Source organism: Myotis yumanensis, unplaced genomic scaffold (genome assembly GCF_028538775.1).
Source record: "Myotis yumanensis isolate MYYU_CA2020_CCGP unplaced genomic scaffold, mMyoYum1.0.hap1 SCAF_4, whole genome shotgun sequence".
Classification (NCBI taxonomy): Eukaryota; Metazoa; Chordata; class Mammalia; order Chiroptera; family Vespertilionidae; genus Myotis; species Myotis yumanensis.
The window spans coordinates 113,533,932-113,552,399 of record NW_027223755.1 but is presented as its reverse complement, the minus strand read 5'-3'; the positions used below and the strand labels follow the sequence as shown (position 1 = coordinate 113,552,399).

At 44.3% G+C, this 18,468-nt stretch overlaps 1 protein-coding gene across 3 annotated transcripts in view; it reads left to right on the top strand.

Annotated features, from left to right (window-relative positions):
* Positions 1-18,468, top strand: part of VPS35L (VPS35 endosomal protein sorting factor like) — a 159,258-nt gene that overhangs the window by 9,389 nt on the left and 131,401 nt on the right. For all 3 annotated transcript variants that reach the window (XM_070413730.1, XM_070413731.1, XM_070413729.1), the window contains exons 2-7: positions 1,870-1,969; positions 9,167-9,331; positions 11,992-12,114; positions 13,189-13,213; positions 15,434-15,510; positions 17,257-17,385. In XM_070413730.1, the coding sequence (XP_070269831.1) occupies positions 1,870-1,969; positions 9,167-9,331; positions 11,992-12,114; positions 13,189-13,213; positions 15,434-15,510; positions 17,257-17,385 (619 nt within the window). The remainder of the gene's footprint in view (positions 1-1,869; positions 1,970-9,166; positions 9,332-11,991; positions 12,115-13,188; positions 13,214-15,433; positions 15,511-17,256; positions 17,386-18,468) is intronic.

Here is an 18,468-nt window from a genome sequence, read left to right as displayed (position 1 = left end):
GCTTCGGTCGTGACACGTTACACCCAGGGTTTTTATATAAATAGATTATGTGTTTTCTATATATTTTTAACACTGTAAGTTATTTTTTGTGATCAGTGTTCATTTAGTTTGTGTATGTATATGTATATGCACACATACATAGAGACAATTAAATATTTTATATTATTTTTATTGTTTTAAAGTGTGATTCTGCTGCTGACACTGTCCTTGGTTTTCCTTTGACTAGAAACTTTTCTTTTGCCCTTATGTTTGAAGGATAGTTTCATTGGGTATTGAATTCTTGGTTGGCAATACTTTCTTTTAATACTTTAAAGGTATCAGTGTATTTGTTGTCTGGCTCCCATCTATGTGCTGATATAATAATACTAAGGGCTTTGTGCACGAATTCGTGCACCTTGAAAGGAACTGTGGGCCGCACGGCTGTGGTAGGCACAGGGGCGGGTCACGGCCTGGTCCCCTGTCTGTTGGCAGCCCTGCTCCCACCACTGCCACTCTCACACGCTGATGGTGCTGGCCCTGCTCGCACCTGCTGACAGCGCAGAGCAATTGGGGCTGGCACCAGCCGCAGGTGCGAGCGAGGCCTGCACCATGAGCGGCAGCTGCTGCCCTGATTGCCCCTCAGGAGCAGGGGGAGGTGGAGAAGCCCTTGGGTGATCAGGGTCAGCAGCTGCCACTTGTACCTGCTGGTGGCGCCGAGTGATTGGGACCAGCGCTGGTCACCGGCAGCGGATGCAAGTGGTGGCTCCGGTGCCGGCTGTGGGTGCGAGCACCGGGCAGAACCGCAGTGCGCGGGAGCAAAGAATTTTCAGTAACCACCAGAGGCTTGCCCTGATGACAGTGACTAGTGCCTGCCTTGGTCTGGCACCCCCGCTTATCTGCTCCACCATCCGACCGTGGCCAAAGCCCGCCATGTTCTGCACACGCCCCCTGGTGGTCAGCGCACATCATAGTGACTGGTTGTTTGGTTGTTTGGTTCTAGTTGTTCCGCCATTTGGTCTTTTTGCACTTTTTGCATATTAGCCTTTTATTATATAGGATAGGATTGTCCTTCGAAAAGAATGTATTTTTGTTTCTTTTAAGAAATCCTTTCTCTTACTATGAAGACCTTCAAGTATGGTTGTTTTTTTGTTTTGTTTTTGAGGCTCACTTGTGGACCAGGTATTTCTTGAATCTGTAGTTTAATGTCTTTCTTTAGTTTGAGAAAAATGTCAGCCTCGTCTCTTTTAAAAACTGCTTCTGCCCATTCTCTCTTTCTCTTTGGGTTCCAATTGTATTTGTGTTAGACCTTTTCCTCATGTCTCTATGTCTTCTACACTCTTATATGTGCTTCCTGCCTTTGTTCTCTTCCTACTTCAGTGTAGATACTCTCTCCCCTTATATTGTTATCTCAACTTGTTAAGCCCTCCCAAAACTGATGAAAACTCTGCTTTCATCTACTTTCTGCTTGGCTTCTCTTTTTTGCTCTACTTAACTTAACTGGCAAATACTTTGTGAGGAAACCAGGATTTCTCTATTCTCTGGACTTCCTTCTTTTCAGAAGCTCTTCCTTCAAGCCCTGGCTCTCTCCATAGCCCCAAATCCTAGATGATCTCTCTGCCTGGTTCCAGCCTCTCATCCATATCAAGAATAAACAAGTGCCCTGCAGAAGCTGGCTTCCCCTCGGTGAACTTCCCTTGGTGTCTGGCCTGGCAAGTCTTATATGCCTTGGTAGCTCCTTTACCTTCAAACTGATTAAAAAATATTTTCATTTAGCATTTCTGCTTGATCTTCTATAAACTACCTCATCATTGAGAAAGGCTCAACAACAAATTTTTGTAATGTTAGGTATTTCCATCACCTAATTGGCTTCTGGGTTTTGATGTTTACCAGGCACTCCAGGAATAGGAACTATAAGGCTGAATTTGCAACATGCCGGCTAGAGACTGTGCCATTGGAGTTTGGAGACTATCACCCACTGAAACCTATAACTGTAAGTTTTGTAAAATGCCTCCCTAAATGTTATCCCTGTTCCATAAAATTACAGGCAGTATTCCTGGGTCTTTTCTGTCTTCACAGCAGTAGCTTCTTTTGCATGTTTATATCAATCAGTTTGTTCCCTGCCCATCTTTTTTGTGGTGACCTCACCCACCATCATTTTTTTAAAAAATTAAGTCTTTATTGTTGAAATTATTAAATATGTCCCCTTCCCCCTGCCCTCTTCCCCCTTGACTCCTTCTAGCCCACTCCCACTGCCTTCCCTAGGCCTTCACCACACTATTGTCTGTGTCCATGGGTTATGCATTTATACATACAAGTTCTTTGATCTCATTTCACCTCCACCTTCCCTCTGAGATTCACCAGTCTTTCCATGCTTCTGTGTCTCTGGATCTATTTTGTTCATTAGTTTATTTTGTTCATTAGAGTCCACATATGAGTGAGATCATGTGATACTTGTCTTTCTCTGACTGACTTATTTCTGGAGTCTCTGTTTTGTTACATTATCTATATGCCTATTCTTTTTTTTTTTTTTTTAATATTTTATTGATTTTTTACAGAGAGAAAGAGAGAGAGATAGAGAGTTAGAAACATCGATCAGCTGCCTCCTGCACATCTCCTACTGGGGATGTGCCCGCAACCCAGGTACATGCCCTTGGCCGGAATCGAACCTGGGACTTTTCAGTCCGCAGGCCGACGCTCTATCCACTGAGCCAAACCGGTTTCGGCTATATGCCTATTCTTGTGCCAGTAGCAGCTGTTTTGATTATGGTGGCTTTGTAGTATAACTTGATATCTGGTATTGTGATTCCTCCAACTTTCTTCTTCTTTCTCAACATTGTTGATGCTATTCAGGGTCTTTTTTAATTCCATATAAATTTTTGGAGTGTTTGTTTTGTGAAATATGCCATTGGGATTACATTGAATCTATAGATTGCCTTCGGTAGTATAGACTTTTTAATGACATTGATTCTACCAATCTATGAACATGGTATATTCTTACACTTTTTCATAACTTCCTCTACCTTTTTTTTCAATGTCCTGTAGTTTTCCAAGTGCAAGTCTTTTACCTTCTTGGTTAAGTTTATTCCTAAGTATCTTAATTTTTTGTTGCGATGGTAAATGGGGTTGCCAGAAGGAGAAGAATCTAAGCAAGGAATAGAGAACCTGTTTGGAGAAATAATGGCAGAAAATTTTCCCTAACTTGGCAAAGGAAAAAGTCACTCAAGTCCAGGAAACACAGAGAGTCTCAGCCAAGATGAACCCAAAAGACCCACAACTAGGCACACATTAATTAAAATGGCAGACATTAAAGACAAAGAAAGAATCTTAAGGGCTGCAAGAGAGAGACAGAAAGTTACCTACAAGGGAGCTCCCATTAGCCTGTCAGTTGAATTCTCAATAGGAACACTTCAGGCCTGAAGGGAATGTAATGAAGTATATAACAAAATGAAAACCAAGGGACTGACCCCAAGACAACTCCATTCAGCAAGGCTGTCATTCAAAATCAAAGGTGATACCTAGCCAGTTTGGCTCAGTGGGAAGAGTGTCAGCCTGCGGATTCAAGGGTTCCGGTTCGATTCCAGTCAAGGGTACATGCCTCAATTGTGGGCTCAATCCCTAGTGGGGGGAGGGGTGCAGGAGGCAGCCAGTCAATGATTATTCCTTATTGATGTTTCTATCTCTCTCCCCTTTTCCCTTCCTCTCTGAAATCAATAAAAATATATTTAAAAAAATCAAGGTGAAATAAAGAGTGTCACAAAAAAAAAGAGGAGGCTAAAAGAGTATTTAGTACTACCAAGCCAGCAATGCAAGAAATGCTAAAGGGACTGCTGTAAAAAGAAGAGATAGAAAGGGAAGAACATAGGCATAAAGAATAAGAATGGCAACCCTAGTTGGTTTGGTTCAGTGGAAAGAGCATCAGCCTGCAGACTGTAGGGTCCTGGGTTCAAGTCTGCTCAAGGGCACATGCCCGGGTTTTGGGCTCCATTCCCAGTTGTGGGCATGCAGGAGGTTGCTGATCATGATTCTCTCTCATCATTGATGTTTCTATCTTTCTCTCCCTCTCTGAAATCAATAAAAATATATTTAAAATAAAGAATAAAAATGGCAGTAAATAAGTACCTATCAATAATAACCTTAAATGTAAATGGCTTAAGTTCTCCTATCAAAAGATATAGGGTAGCTGAATGGATAAGAAAACATGACCCATATATATCCTGTCTACAAGAGACCCACCTTAGAAAAAAGGAGTCACACAGACTGAAAGTGAAGGGATGGAGAAAAATTTTTCAGGCAAATGGAAATGAAAAAAAAAAAGCTGGGGTAGTAGCAATACTCATATCTGACAAAATAGACTTCAAAGTGAAGGCCATAACAAGCGCCACTTCATAATACTAAATGGATTGATACAACAAGAGGCTATAACTCTGGTAAAGATATATGTACCAATACAGGGGTATCCAAATATATACAAAAACTTCTGGAGGATATCAAGGGAGAGATTGACAGTGATACAATTATAATAGGGGACTTTAACACCTCACTGACATCAGTGGAAAGATAATCTAGACAAAAAAATCAACAAGGAAACAGTGATTCTAAACAACACACTAGATCAGTTGGAATTGACATTTTCAGAACACCTCACCCCAAAGATACAGAGTATATATTCTTCTCAAGTGCACATGGGACATTTTCAAAGATAGACCACATGTTAGGACTCAAGCTAAGTTTCTACAAGTTCAAGGAGATTGAAATCCTATCAAGCATCTATCATCGATAAAGGCATAAAACTAGAAATCAACTACAATAAAACCAAACATATGGAGGTTAAATAGCATGTTATTAAACAATGAATGGGTTACCAAAGTGATCAAAGAAGAAATAAAAACATCCTGAAAACAAATGAAAATGAACACACAACAATCCAAAATCTATGGGACACAATAAAAACAGTCCTCAAAAGGGAACTTCATAGCACTACAGACCTACCTAAAAGAAAAAACAAAAACAAAAACTTGTAGTAAGTTGTCTATCACTAAAACTTAAAGAATTAGAAAGAGAACAATAAGAAAAACCAAGAGTAAGTAGAAGGAAAGAATAAAGATCAGAGTGGAAATAAATGACATAGAGACCAAAGAAACAATACAAAAGATCAATAAAACCAAGAACTGGTTCTTTGAAAAGATAAACAAGATTGATAAACCTTTAGCCAGACTGATCAAAAAACAAAGAGAGGACCAAAATAAAATCAGAAATGAAAGAGGAAAAGTAACAACTGACAACACAGAAATACAAAGGATTGTAAGAAAATACTTTGAATGACTATATTCCAACAAACTGGATAATCTGGATGAAATGGATGTCCGGAAAAATATAATCTTCCCAAACTCAGGAAGAATCAGAAAACCTGAATAGGATGATAACTACTGATGAAATTGAAGCAGTAATGAAAAAACTTCCAGGAAACAAGAGCCCTGGTCCAGTTGGTTAGTTAGAAGAACTAACACTGATCCTCCTCAAACTATTAAAAAAATTAAGAGGGACACTTCCAAGCTCTTTCTGTGAGGCCAGCATTACCATAATTCAAAAACCAGATAAAGACACTATAAAGAAAGAATTACAGGCCAATATCCCTGATGAACATAGATGCTAAAATCCTCAACAAAATATCAAATCAGATCCCGCAATACATTAAAAGATCATACACCATGACCAAGTGGGATTTATTCCACTTGGGGATGTAAGGCTGGTACAATATTCTCAAATCAATAAATGTACATCACATAAAGAGATTGCAATACAAAAATCACATGATCATATTGATGGATGCAGAAAATGCATTCGACAAAATTCGACACCCTTTTAAAAAAAATATATTTATTGATTGATTTCAGAGAGGAAGGGAGAAGAGAGATAAAAACATCAATGATGAGAGGAAATCATTGATTGGCTGCCTCCTGCACGCCCCCTACTGGGGATCAAGCCCGCAACCCAGGCATGTGCCCTTGGCCGGAATCAAACGTGGGACCCTTCAGTCCGCAGGTTGATGCTCTATCCACAGCCAAGCTGGTTAGGGCTCAACACCCTTTCTTGATAAAAACTCTCAGCAAAGTGGGCGTAGAGGGATCATACCTCAACATAATAAAAGCCATCTGTGACAAACTACAGCCTACATCAGTGGTGAACCTATGACACGCGTGTCAGAGGTGACATGTGAACTCATTTTTTTGGTTGATTTTCCTTTGTTAAATGGCATTTAAATATATAAAATAAATATCAAAAACATAAATCTTGGTTTTACTATGGTTGTAAATATCAAAAAATTTCTATATGTGACACGGCACCAGAGTTAAGTTAGGGTTTTTCAAAATGCTGACACGCCGAGCTCAAAAGGTTCGCCATCACTGGCCTACATCATACTCAGTGGGCAACAACTAAAAGCATTTCCCCTGAGAACAGGAATAAAACATGGATGCTCACTTTCACCACTCTTATTCAGCATAGTACTAGAAGTCCTAGCTACAGTGATCAGACAAGAAGAAAAAGTAAAAGCCATCCAATTTGAAAAGAGGAAGTAAAACTCTCATTATTAGCAGATGACATGGCATTGTACATAGAACGCCCTAAAGACTCCACCATAAAAACTGTAGATTTAATAAATGAATTTGGCAATGTAGCAGTATAGAACATTAACACCCAGAAATCTATGGCATTTTTATACACCAATAATGAACTCACAGAAAGAGAAACTTAAAAAAACAATCCCATTTACCATTGCAACAAAAAAATTAAGATGCTTAGGAATAAACTTAACTAAGGAGGTAAAAAATTTGTACTTGGAAAACTACAAGACATTGAAAAAAGAGAGAGGGAGATATAAACAAATGGAAGAATATACTGTGTTTATCGATTGACGGGGACGGGGTGGGGCCACAACCTCCCTATCCGCCCTGCTCTGTTCGTGACAGGGGAAGGCGCCCCAATCCCCTGATCGGCCCTGCTCTGTGCCTGATAGGGGGGAGCTCCCCAAACCCCTGATCAGCCCTGCTCTGTGTGTGACAGGGTGTGATGCCCCAACTGCCCCATGGGCCCTGCTCTGTGTGTGACGGGGTGGAGCCGCAACCTCCCCATCGGCCCTGCCCTGAGTGTGACAGGGGGAGTGCCCCAACCCCCTGATCGGCCGTGCTCTGTGGGTGACAGGGGGCGGCGCCCCAGACCCCTGATGGGCCCTGCTCTGTGTGTGACGGGGCGGTGCCCCAACTCCCCTATCGGCCCTACTCTATGCGTGACGGCGGGGGGAGCTCCCCAACCCCCTGATCAGCCCTGCTCTGTGGGTGACAGGGGGCGGCGCCCCAACCCCCTGATCGGCCCTGCTCTGTGTGTGACAGGGTACGGAGCCCCAACCCCCCTGATGGGCCCTGCTCTGTGCATGACGGGGCAACGCCCCAACCCCCTGATCGGCCCATGCTCTGTGCGTGACAGGGGGTGGCGTGGCAACCTCCCCATCGACCCTGCCTTGAGTGTGACAGGGGGTGGCGCCCCAACCCCCCAATCAGCCCTGCTCAGAGCCCGACCAGGGGCTGCACCTAGGGATTGGGCCTGCCCTCTGCCACCTGGGTGCGGGCCTAAGCCAGCACGTCGTTATCTCCCGAGGGGTCCCAGACTGTGAGCGGGCACAAGTGGGGCAGAGGGACACCCGCCCTCCCCCCCCCCCCCCCCCCCAGCCAGTGCACAAATTTTTGTGCACCGGGCCTCTAGTCTGAGATAGGCAAATCAAAATGACACTGAGGTATCACACCAGTCAGAATGACTGTCATTAACAAATAAACAACTGTTGGTGACGATGTGGAGAAAAGGGACCCCAGTACTAGTACACTGCTGGTAGGAATGCTGTCTGGTACAGCCAGTGTCGAAACCAGTGTGGAGTTTCCTCAAGAAATTAAAAATGAAACTGCCATTTGACCCAGTGATCCCACTTCTGGGAATATATCTCAAGAAACCAGAAACTCCATTCAGAAAGAATGTATGCACCCCTGTGTTTATAGTGGCACAATTTACAATAGCTAAGATATGGAAATAGCCCAAATGCCCATCACTAGATGAGTGGATAAAAAGCTGTGCACATTTACACCATTTACACTGTGCAGCAGTAAAAAGGAGGGATCTCTTACCCTTTGAGACAGCATGGAGGGACCTGGAGAGTATTATGCTAAGTTAAATCTGTCAGCCAGAGAAAGACAAGTATCACATGATCTCACTCATATGGAATCTAATGAACAAAATAGATCCAGAGACATAGCAGCATTGAATAGATTGGGGAACCTCAGAGGGCAGGTGGGGGAGGGTGGATTGGTGGGAAGAGGTCAACCAAAGAACTTGTATGCATCTATGTGTAACCCATGGATACAGACAGTAGGGTAGTGAAGGGCTAGGGCAGGGACCGGGGTGGGTAGAAGAGGTCAATGGGGGAAAAAACAGGACATACATAATACTTTCAGTAAAGATTTAAAAAATAAAATGGAGTGTAGCCTAACTAGCCCTCCTGGATGTTGCTCTCTCTTTTTAGCAGAGTCTCTAATTGGATCCTTTTGGCTCAGAGGTTTCCCTGGGCCAGTCATCTGCAGCTGGGAGGGACGGGGGCCTGTGGAACACAAATATGGCTCTGTATTGAAAACCAGGCCTGGCATTGGGAGAAGTTCTCCAGAAAGGAAGGCGTTGGCAGTCACTACTTTGCAATGATGGGATAGCGGTCCTGAGCCATGGACAATGTCCCCAGAGTGCAATGACTCTGGGAGCTTGCATGCCCTGGTCATCATCCTGCCTCGACCTTTGCTGTAACTTGCAAATTTTCATGCAGTAGGTTTAGACGGGCTTGAGATCCTGCCTCTTCTATAAGCTTCCAGGTGATGTGGCTGTTGCTTGTTCAAGGACTGCACTCTGACTTGAAGGCTCTACAAGAATGTTACATCACCACCTTCTAACCACAAGGGTCCTGCCTCTTCCTTCCTGACCTTGAGGTCCCCCTTTCCTTCCGTGACTGGGATTCTGAATCATTTCAATGTATCACAAAATAAGAGATCCTGAGGCAAAGAAATTGTCAACTGTGGGAAGGAGGGAAATCCCTTTCAAGTGTTTCAGGGGAAGAGTTGGAGGAGATTCCATCTCAACACCATGATTGTTCCCACAGGTCACAGAGTCCAAGACTAAGAAGGTGAGCCGGAAGGGAAGCACCTCTTCCACGTCCTCATCCTCCAGCTCCGTGGTGGACCCGCTAAGCAGTGTGCTGGATGGAACCGATCCCCTCTCTGTGTTTGCAGCCAGTGCTGACCCCGCGGCCACGGCAGCTGTCAAGGTACCATATCCTGCTGGCAGTCGTCTTTCTGGTGGTTGGGCCTGTGAGTACAGGGATGAGGTTTTCATGGTTTTCTTTTTAAACCGCATGGGTGCTTTCTGGTTGTAACAATTCACAGAATTCATATATGCACAGATTACAGCTTGTATAGCAGGTGGCCCTGATAGTGAGAAGCTGGCACAGATCCTGAAGATTTTCTTTTCTTTTTTAAAGCATTTTAAAATGCTTTCTTCATTTTCATTTTACTCTTTTTATAATCCTTTTTGGAAAATTTATCCTTGTGTAATTATGTAGTTAATTCAATTAGTTTTTCATATAAAAAGTCAAACACTACAAATGAAATCCTGTTAACCAATTCCCCTCATTCTGTTCATCTCCTCGGAGGTCATCAGTGTTATCTGTGTAAGGTATATTCTCCTGTAACTTCCTTTGTAGTTTCATAGATATTTATGACAGTAATGTCTGAGCATTTACATACATCATACTTATATATAAACTAGTGGTCTGGTGCAAGAAATTCATGCACATTAAAAGGGAATTAATTAGAGAAAATATTTTAATATTGCTATTTGTCCTTTCTCTATAATAGAAGTGTCAGAGATGAAAGAAAATTAGTAAAATGTATATGAAAATTTTTCTCCTGTCAGAGTCTGGGGTGCACCGTGGGATCCAGAGTCAAGTCCCTGCCCACCCGCGTGCGGCTGACCCCACCCCCATTGGGGAAGAACCGGACCTGGCTGGCCCTACCCCTGTCAAGCCCCATCGGGTGGGGAGCATAGCCTCAGGTCCCCTGGCCTGGGGTGGGGGCATGGCCTGAGGTCCCCCGTCAAGCCCCGCCGGGCGGAGGGCGCAGCCTGAGGTCCCCCGCCCAGGCCCGGCACCACACAGCCTCAGGTCCCTGCTGATCACTTGTTACGGCTTGTTATGGGAACCTCTGCTGTGGGCGCAGCCATTTGTGTTACGGGAACCCTGCCTCCACTGTGGGCACAGCCATCTTGTGATGGCATGACAGAATGAGGGTCAATTTGCATATTGCCACTTTATTATATAGGATAGCAATAATAACAGTATCACCTTCCTATATGGCAGGCCTTTCTAAGTGCATTCTAAGTTTAGTTCTCATATCACCTCAAGAGGGAGGTCTTATAATTCCTACTTACAGAGGCCCACAGAGGAATAGAGATTCTACGTCACATCTGAGCTGGAATTCCAACTGGACAGTCTGATTGCAGAGTCCACACTCTTAGCCTTCATTCTATGCTGGCATTCATACATTTATTTTCTTTTTTTAAAATGTAGTTTGTACTACATTTATACATTATTTTTAACATGACATGATGTCTTGGAGAACTTTCTATGTTAGTACATCTAGAACATCCTTCTTATTTTGAATGGTTATATTATATTCTAAAGAATGGGTATAACACAGTTTATTTCTTCATTCCCCCTCTGACATACACAGACGGTTTCTGGTGTTTACTGGTACAGATGGTGGTGCCTTGGTCCTTGAACATGTATACGCTTTGTGCCTACATGCAGGAATGCAGGGGTTGTGCAGGATAGCTTCCTAGAAGTTCATTACTGACTTAGGCAATGTGTAGTTACGGTTTGATGGCTATTGCCAAATTGTTCCCCAGAAGGGCTTCACCAGTGTGTACTCCTACCAGCAGTATTTCAGAGTGTCTGTCTCTTTGTACCCTTGCCAACCTGAATATTAGTCATGTTAACTCTGCCATTCTGATAGTTGAAAAATTATCTTGTTCAGTTTGCCTTTTCTTGATTCTTTTATTTTTTGGTAATCCTCACCTGAGGATATGTTTTCCATTACTTTTCAGAGACAATGGAAGGGAGGGTGGGAGGAAGAGGGAGAGAGAGAGAGGAAAAAAAAGAGAGACAAACATCCACCAGTTGCCTCCCGCACAAGCCATGCCCAAGCCCTGACCAGGTCAAGGACTGGAATGGAACCAAAGACTCTTTGGTGCTTAGGCCAAAGCTCTAACCACTGAGCACTCCTGCCAAGGCCTTTTTTTGATTTTTAATGAGTTTTAGCATCTTTTGATATGTTTATTGGTCATTTTTGGTGAATTGCCCTAAATTTTTTTTTTCTTTTTATCATAGCAAACCTTTTGGTATTTTATTTTACAGTGAGGTACTGGCTGCCTTTTAAATTTTTTTCCATTGATATTTAGAGAGAGTGGAGGGGGGGAGAAAGAGAGAGAGAGAGAGAGAGAGGAACATCCATGAGAGAGGGACACATTGATTGGTGGCCTTCTGCACATGCCCTGACTGGGGCTAGGGATTGAACCTGCCACTCAGGTATATGCCCTTGCCTTCGGTGGATGGGCTGACATTCTAACCACTGAGCTCCACTGAACTCCTTATACTTTTTAAAAAACAATAAGGTATAATTGACAAAATTATAAGTTATTGAAAGTATACCATGTGATGACTGATATGCATATACACTGTGAAAGGATCCCCCATCAGGTTATTTAACACATCCAGCACCTCACTATTTACCCTTTTTTGTGACAATATTTAAGTTCTCTTAACAAATTTCAGTTATACAACACCATGCTTAGTCAGTGTGTTTGCTTATACTTTTTAATTTTTAGAATAAAATTATGTTGGCATTGAAGAGGCTGTCTTGTCTTTCTTAGGACAGCTCCAGGAAGAAAGGTGATAGAGACCGAAACTCCGTTGTAGGATTGGATTTTGAGCCTTGGACCAGCAAGCGAGGAGAAATCCTTGCCCGGTATACGACCACGGAGAAGCTCTCCATCGTGAGTGCCGTGACTGGCCCCAGGGTCTCCCTCAGATGGAGTAGTCATTTTTTGTTGTTGTGGGTCTCCACCCAACTTCAGTGTGTGGGTTTCTCCCCCCACCAAGCAATTCTACGCCACCAGCTGGGGATCCTACAGTTCTTCTCAATCTGACACCATCTACCCAGACATGGATCCGATCCCACAGGTTATGGGCTCAGTGTCACCTCTTGTTCAAGTTGTAAGAAGGAGGAAAGGGGAAAGTAGGATGTACCCTCTCGCATTTAGAGACTTCCCAGAGTCCCTCTCAACACATCCAGTTAATTTGTCTGGAAGGTAGCCACAGGCTGTGTGCAGATACAAGGGAAGCTGGGAAATGTGACATTGTGCCCACCAAAACTCCAGCTGTGAGCAGGAAGGAAAGCGAGACCTTGGTAGGCAACTAGGATGGCGCTGTCCTCTTCCTTCTCTGACACAGCACGTGTTCTTGTTGAGCAGAATGGCAGGGAGAACTGTTGGACTGTTAAATTTTTTTTTATTTTCTATGTGCATTCATTTAACGTAGAGCATTGATTCATGTTTGGGAGGAATATTAACCCCCTGGGGACGTGCTGCATTGTCTGGAGACTTTGTTGTCACAACTGTGAGGGTGCAACTGGCATCGAGTAGGTGGAGACCAGGGGTGCTGCTGAACATTCCACAGTGCACGGGGCGCCCACAACAAAATTTTTCAGCCCCTGATGTCATCAATGCCGAGGTTGTAGACCCTGATGTCAAGTAGGCTAAGTGCTGTCACGTGACTCCAATACCCTCAAAAGTTTGCTATTTGTTCCTCACTTCGAGAGAGAGACCTGAATTGAATAGAAATGACAATCGCCAGTAGTTTTTACTTAGGTATATTTTCATTCTCTTAGTAATTATTTCTAATTTTCATTTGAACAAATAAATGGATTTGTTGGAAAATGATGGGTCTTATTGTCTTAGTGTTACTTGAGTACTAATTTAAGTAGCTTACAGGTGTGGTTTTTTTTGGTCATACAACCCAGTACGATTTAAAAATTATTAACAATTTTTTTTTTTTTTTTGCCTCTGCAGAATCTGTTTATGGGCTCTGAAAAAGGTGAGTTTTTGTTGTTATTATTCTGATGGGAATTCTCTCATTAACTTGAATATAATTTCACAAAAGAAAAAAAAAGTTTGTTATCCAATTCAACTGAAGCTATTATTTCCTAGATTACACATAGACTTAGTAGAATTGAAATACATATTTAGATGATGAATGGAAGAAAAGAACAAAGAGTTACATGGAGTAAGACATGGGCCCACTGCTTGCTTTCAGGGTTACAGAGCAGTAGTCTCTCCCGTGTGAAATGCAGAGTCTCTGGTTAGGGGAGCCCGCACTCAGACACACTGGCCACTGGTCCCTGACACAGCACGTCTCAGTTTCCTTTGCTGAGACATGTGGTCGGAAGCTCCAGCCCAGGCTTCTCAAACCAGCTGTGCAGCAGGGTCATCCGAGGCTTCATACAACACAGACCGCTGGCCCCACTGTGCTGTTGACCTAATCCTGAGGAACGGGTCCAGGATTTCTTTTTTGTAGCTCCCGGCGATTCTGAAGCGATTGACAGATGGTGTTCCTCTGGGTTGTGGGTGCTCTTGGCCTTGTGTTACGTGTAAATTGCCAGTGTGGCAGCTGCAGCTCTCCCCCATTCTCTGCAGGTTGAGACAGCACGTTGGGAATCAGGATAGTAAAACACCTTTGCTATCGACATAACTTTGACCCCAAACCATAAAGAAGTAAATCATAGCATTGCATATCCAACAATTTGGAAAAACAAAAAAGATTGCTGATATCTCCTGTGGTGAGAATGTGAGCCACAGGGACTCTGACGTTATCCACTGTGTAAAGTACTTTTGTATTACCTATTAAAATGGGAGGCGGGCCAACTCCTTGACCCAGAATTTCTACTACTAGAATGTACCCTATATCAGAAATCAGAGCACGTCTTGCAGGCCAAATCTGGCCCAGTGTTTGGTTTTGTAAATGAAGTTTTATGGAAACACAGCTATGCCAATTGGTTTACAGATTGTGATTGCTTTTATGTTATAATGGCAGAGTTGAGTAGTGTACAGAGACTGTATAACTCACAAAACCTAGAATTGTATGTCTGGCTCTTCACAGAGCGCTTTTCTAACTCTGCCCACATCTGCAATTTTGAAGTGTGGTCCTCGGACCACAGGTGACTGGGAGCCCATCAGAAATGCAGTCATAGCCCTGCCAGATCTCCTGGAAATAGAATCTGAATGCTAACCCATCCTGAGTGATTCCTGCCTGGAGGAAGTGCATGCACACATGAACAGGAGACAGCACAGCAATAGTCCTGGCAGCATAGTTCAGAGTGGCCCCTACAGGAAACAAGCACCATGCACAGTAGAGTAGGGAAAATTGTGTTGTCCTCACAGAGTGGAGCAGTGAAAAGGAGTGAACTCAGTGGTGGTTACAAATGTTTAATAATATCTATTAAAATGTACATGTGTGCACAGTTCTGTATAAAGTATATTTCAGAATGAAGGAAATAGTAGAAAAGGGTTTAAAAAAAAGCAAATTATTTAGAAACTTCTGACTTTAGTAGTTGTTAGTAATGAACTAATAGTACCATGCTCTCAGTGATCCCAGACAAATCGGAGCGAGCACCAGAGCTCAGAAGCCAGTGCCTCAGAAGAATAACCTCTAGCTCCTGAAGGGAGTCTGGTAGCAGAAGCAAAGGGCCCTCGATCTAGAACAGATGCCCCGTGAGAATGAGAAAGGCTCTGAAATAGGAGGCGCTGGAGAGCAATAGCCAGCTGGACAGGCCGCTGAGCCCCGCAGCTGGCCCGTGGCCTGAAGTCTTTCCTTAATCTGTCCACCTGTCCCTGCCGATGGAAAGGATTTCACTGACTGATGATGGACGGAGGCACAACTCGTCCTGTTTGCTCAAGAGGGCTTTGGAGCCCCAGCATTTCCATTTCCTGGCAGATAGTGAGGTGGTTGTTTAGTTAGTGTAAGGGCACAAGAGTCCACACGAGTGAAGCCTGAGAGGCCTTGTTCTTGGAGAACAGTTCATTGGTGGATGTTGGACATCTTTATCTGGACCGCCTTTCTTTAGGAATAAGTGATGGAACATAGTAGGTCCTTTTTGATGCTGGTCCTCTATTCCCAGGGGTAGTTTTTAGGCAGAAATGTTTCTGATGGACCGTGATTAGGGAAGAATTTTGCCGCTGAAGTGTAAAGTCAAAGATACCTCCGGTGGGGGTGTTGGTGACAGGAAATCCCCCATGTGACAGAGTCCATGTCATTTAGGCAGAGCCGGGCCTGCTGCGTTCGCAGTGTCGGAGAAGGTTCGGACCAGGCTGGAAGAGCTGGATGACTTTGAGGAGGTGAGCAGGTCATTGCTGAGCACAGGGCCATGTGGTCTTCTCTTTCTTCTGCTCAGGGAGCTCTCTCTGGTGGTTGCTCTAATTCTCGAGCTGTGCATTGTGCCTCCTTCTCGGGCACCACTGATCTGGGAAAGAGGCCCAGGAGCTGCTCAGGCTCAGGCTGGCCTTCTAAATCGTCTGTTCTCACTGCGATGCCTGAGCAAGCCCAGGTCGTCTAGAACAGGTCTCACTGTGCACCCACGGAGCCATCTCTGAGAAAATGCAGGACCAAGGTCCTGCCTTGCTGTGGAGACTGCGTGGCCCTCTGCCGGGCTTGCATGTGCTCAGAAAACATGACTCACCCAGTGCATTGCCAGACACCATCTCCTGGTGCTGCCATCGCAACAGAGAGCTTCCAGCCAAGCTGAATTGAGGGTCCCTTTTTACTGCCTCAGCCCAAAAGGGACACATGCCCCTCTGCTTACAGCCCATTTGCCCAAACTAGTCACATGGCTCCTCCTACTGCAAAAGGGCAAGGGAGGGCCCTATCTCAGTCAAATGACCAGTGGGATTAGTCCCAGTTTCCTGAACCTTCTGTGTGTATTTCTTTAACAGTGTTCACTGGTTTCCAGGGGACATTCATATAAAAAATATGTGGTTCCTGATCTCCTCCTGTGGGCTAGAGTGACCCTGACCCCTGTGAGCTTAGAACTTTTCAACTATAGACAAGGATGACTGAGCACACACTACCAGGGGCTGTGCTAGTTTCCACACCGTTCATGCATCCACATGGTGGCCTTGCTCTGCACAGATGCTTGCTGTGGTCTGTTCTGTCCTGGTGCCCTCTCTGCTCTAACACCCGCCCCACCCCCCGCTGCGGTCCCCCCTACACCACTGAGAGCTCTCTCTGCTGTAACACCCCCCTCACCCTCCCCCCCTGCCGCCCCCTGCCTGCTCAGTACATGTATACCTTTCTGCTCTAACACCCATCCCTCACCCCCCATCCCCCCCGTCCCCCCTCCCCCCGGCCTGCTCAGTACATGTACACCACTGAGAGCCCTCTCTGCTCTAACACCCCCCCCCTCCTGCCTGCTTAGTACTGAACTTTTCTCAAGCATTGCTTCCTCCAGGAAACCGTCTGTAACCAACCGTCTGGAGTGCATTCCTGTTACCACACATCTTCCATTCTGAGATGAACCTTTTCTTTGAATGCCCCTGAAATTAGACCGTGTCTCAATTCGTACATGTCGGTGACCTGCAGTCTTTTCCTTAGTGGCACAGGGAACAGTCGTACTTCTTATAGTGGGCACCGCAGGTTCAGTGAGCTGTCATTTCCTCCCAAGCATTTATTTCAGTTTGTATTAATGTCCATCTTGTCCTCTACCTTAAACTCCATTAGTGCAGAAATAATGTCTTTCTGCTTACATTTGCATCTTGAACATCTGGCACACCATGCCTGGCACACCGTGGGTGCTGAGAACTGTGTTATCTGGCCGCAGAGGAGGCTCTGGGAGGAGAGCAGCTCAGCCAGAGTCATGTGCTGAGCTGGGAGTTAGCCTGGCCTCCAAGGCTAGTCTCTCAGTCACTGCACTCTGCCCGTCTTTGCAGAAAATGTAAAGAACCTGTTTATTCATAAGACAAAACTATCAATGCACGGGGGCTTATGAGGAAAATTAGAGAGCGACGCTCAGTCAGTGCTGTTCACAGGGTTGGAAGTTGGACACTGTTTTCCTTTTGTGCTTACACTTTCCTGCTTGCTTCCCACAGGGATCCCAAAAGGAACTGTTGAATTTGACTCAGCAGGATTATGTGAATCGCATAGAGGAGCTTAACCAGTCGCTGAAGGATGCCTGGGCCTCGGACCAGAAAGTGAAGGCTCTAAAAATAGTCATCCAGGTCAGGTCTAGTGATTTTTTTTTTTTTTTTCATTTTCTTCAGAATTTCCTATGTAAAATTTCTCTGTGGATAATTAGGGTTTTCCAAGGCCTGCCTTCAGGGTCTGCCTTTTTCTTCTTTTCCATTTTCACGTATTTACTCTGAATCTGTGTTTTTCGAGTTGGCTAATTTCAGAGCCACCTGTGCAGCTCCCCAGGTTGTGCATTGCACAGTTCGGAGTCACCGAGATCAGTACTAACAACGCCCTCTGAGGTGCGCCATTCACTAGCCCTGTACGGCCCCTGGCACATTGATGATTTGTATAAACTAAAGATTGACCAGCTGTATTTTTGGGTTTCCTTGACCAGATTTTCTTTGTGTCTTTGGGACTAATGATTGTACGTCTCTGATATGTACATTTTTGAGTCATAGTCTGCATAATTATGTGACAATGAAAACATGTTTCTGCTGTTAGGAGAGTTACATTTGTTGATGAATTTGTTGATCTGTGACAACTCTTGGATCACAAGAGCAAGTTCTATCCTGGACCCTTAAGATCATCCTGTCTTGGCAGACCATGCTCAGAAATACATTGTAAAAGAATGTATTGCATTAAGATTTTCAGAGCAAAGTTAAAGAATTTCTGAACAGCCATTTTAGTTCAGAAGGACAGATCCTATTTTTGTTAAATGTCACAGCAATGTGCCATTTGTTTTCTCACCTGTTGCCCTGGAGAGAGGGTTAGGAAGCTTTGCACTGGTGCTTGAAGTCTATGAAGGTGGCACTTTCTATGGCAGGTGCTATTTTTTTGGGGGGCGGGGGAGTTTCACGACCGAGGCCAACTCTCAGTCCTGGTAGAACCGACTTCCCTTCAGTCACTGTTGTTAGTTTTCAGAGTAAATACCTGTGAAGAAGGATCCTTTCATCTGGACACATGTGACGGGGTTGTTTACTGAGGGGCTCAAGTGAGAAATAGCTAAACTAGCAAGTCCTTCAAAATATCTTCATTGGCAGCATCTCTGCATATTGTGGTATAGAACTGTGACTTCTTCACATGTGGAGATTCGATTGATGTCTTTGCAAAGAAAATAACTGAACATGTTT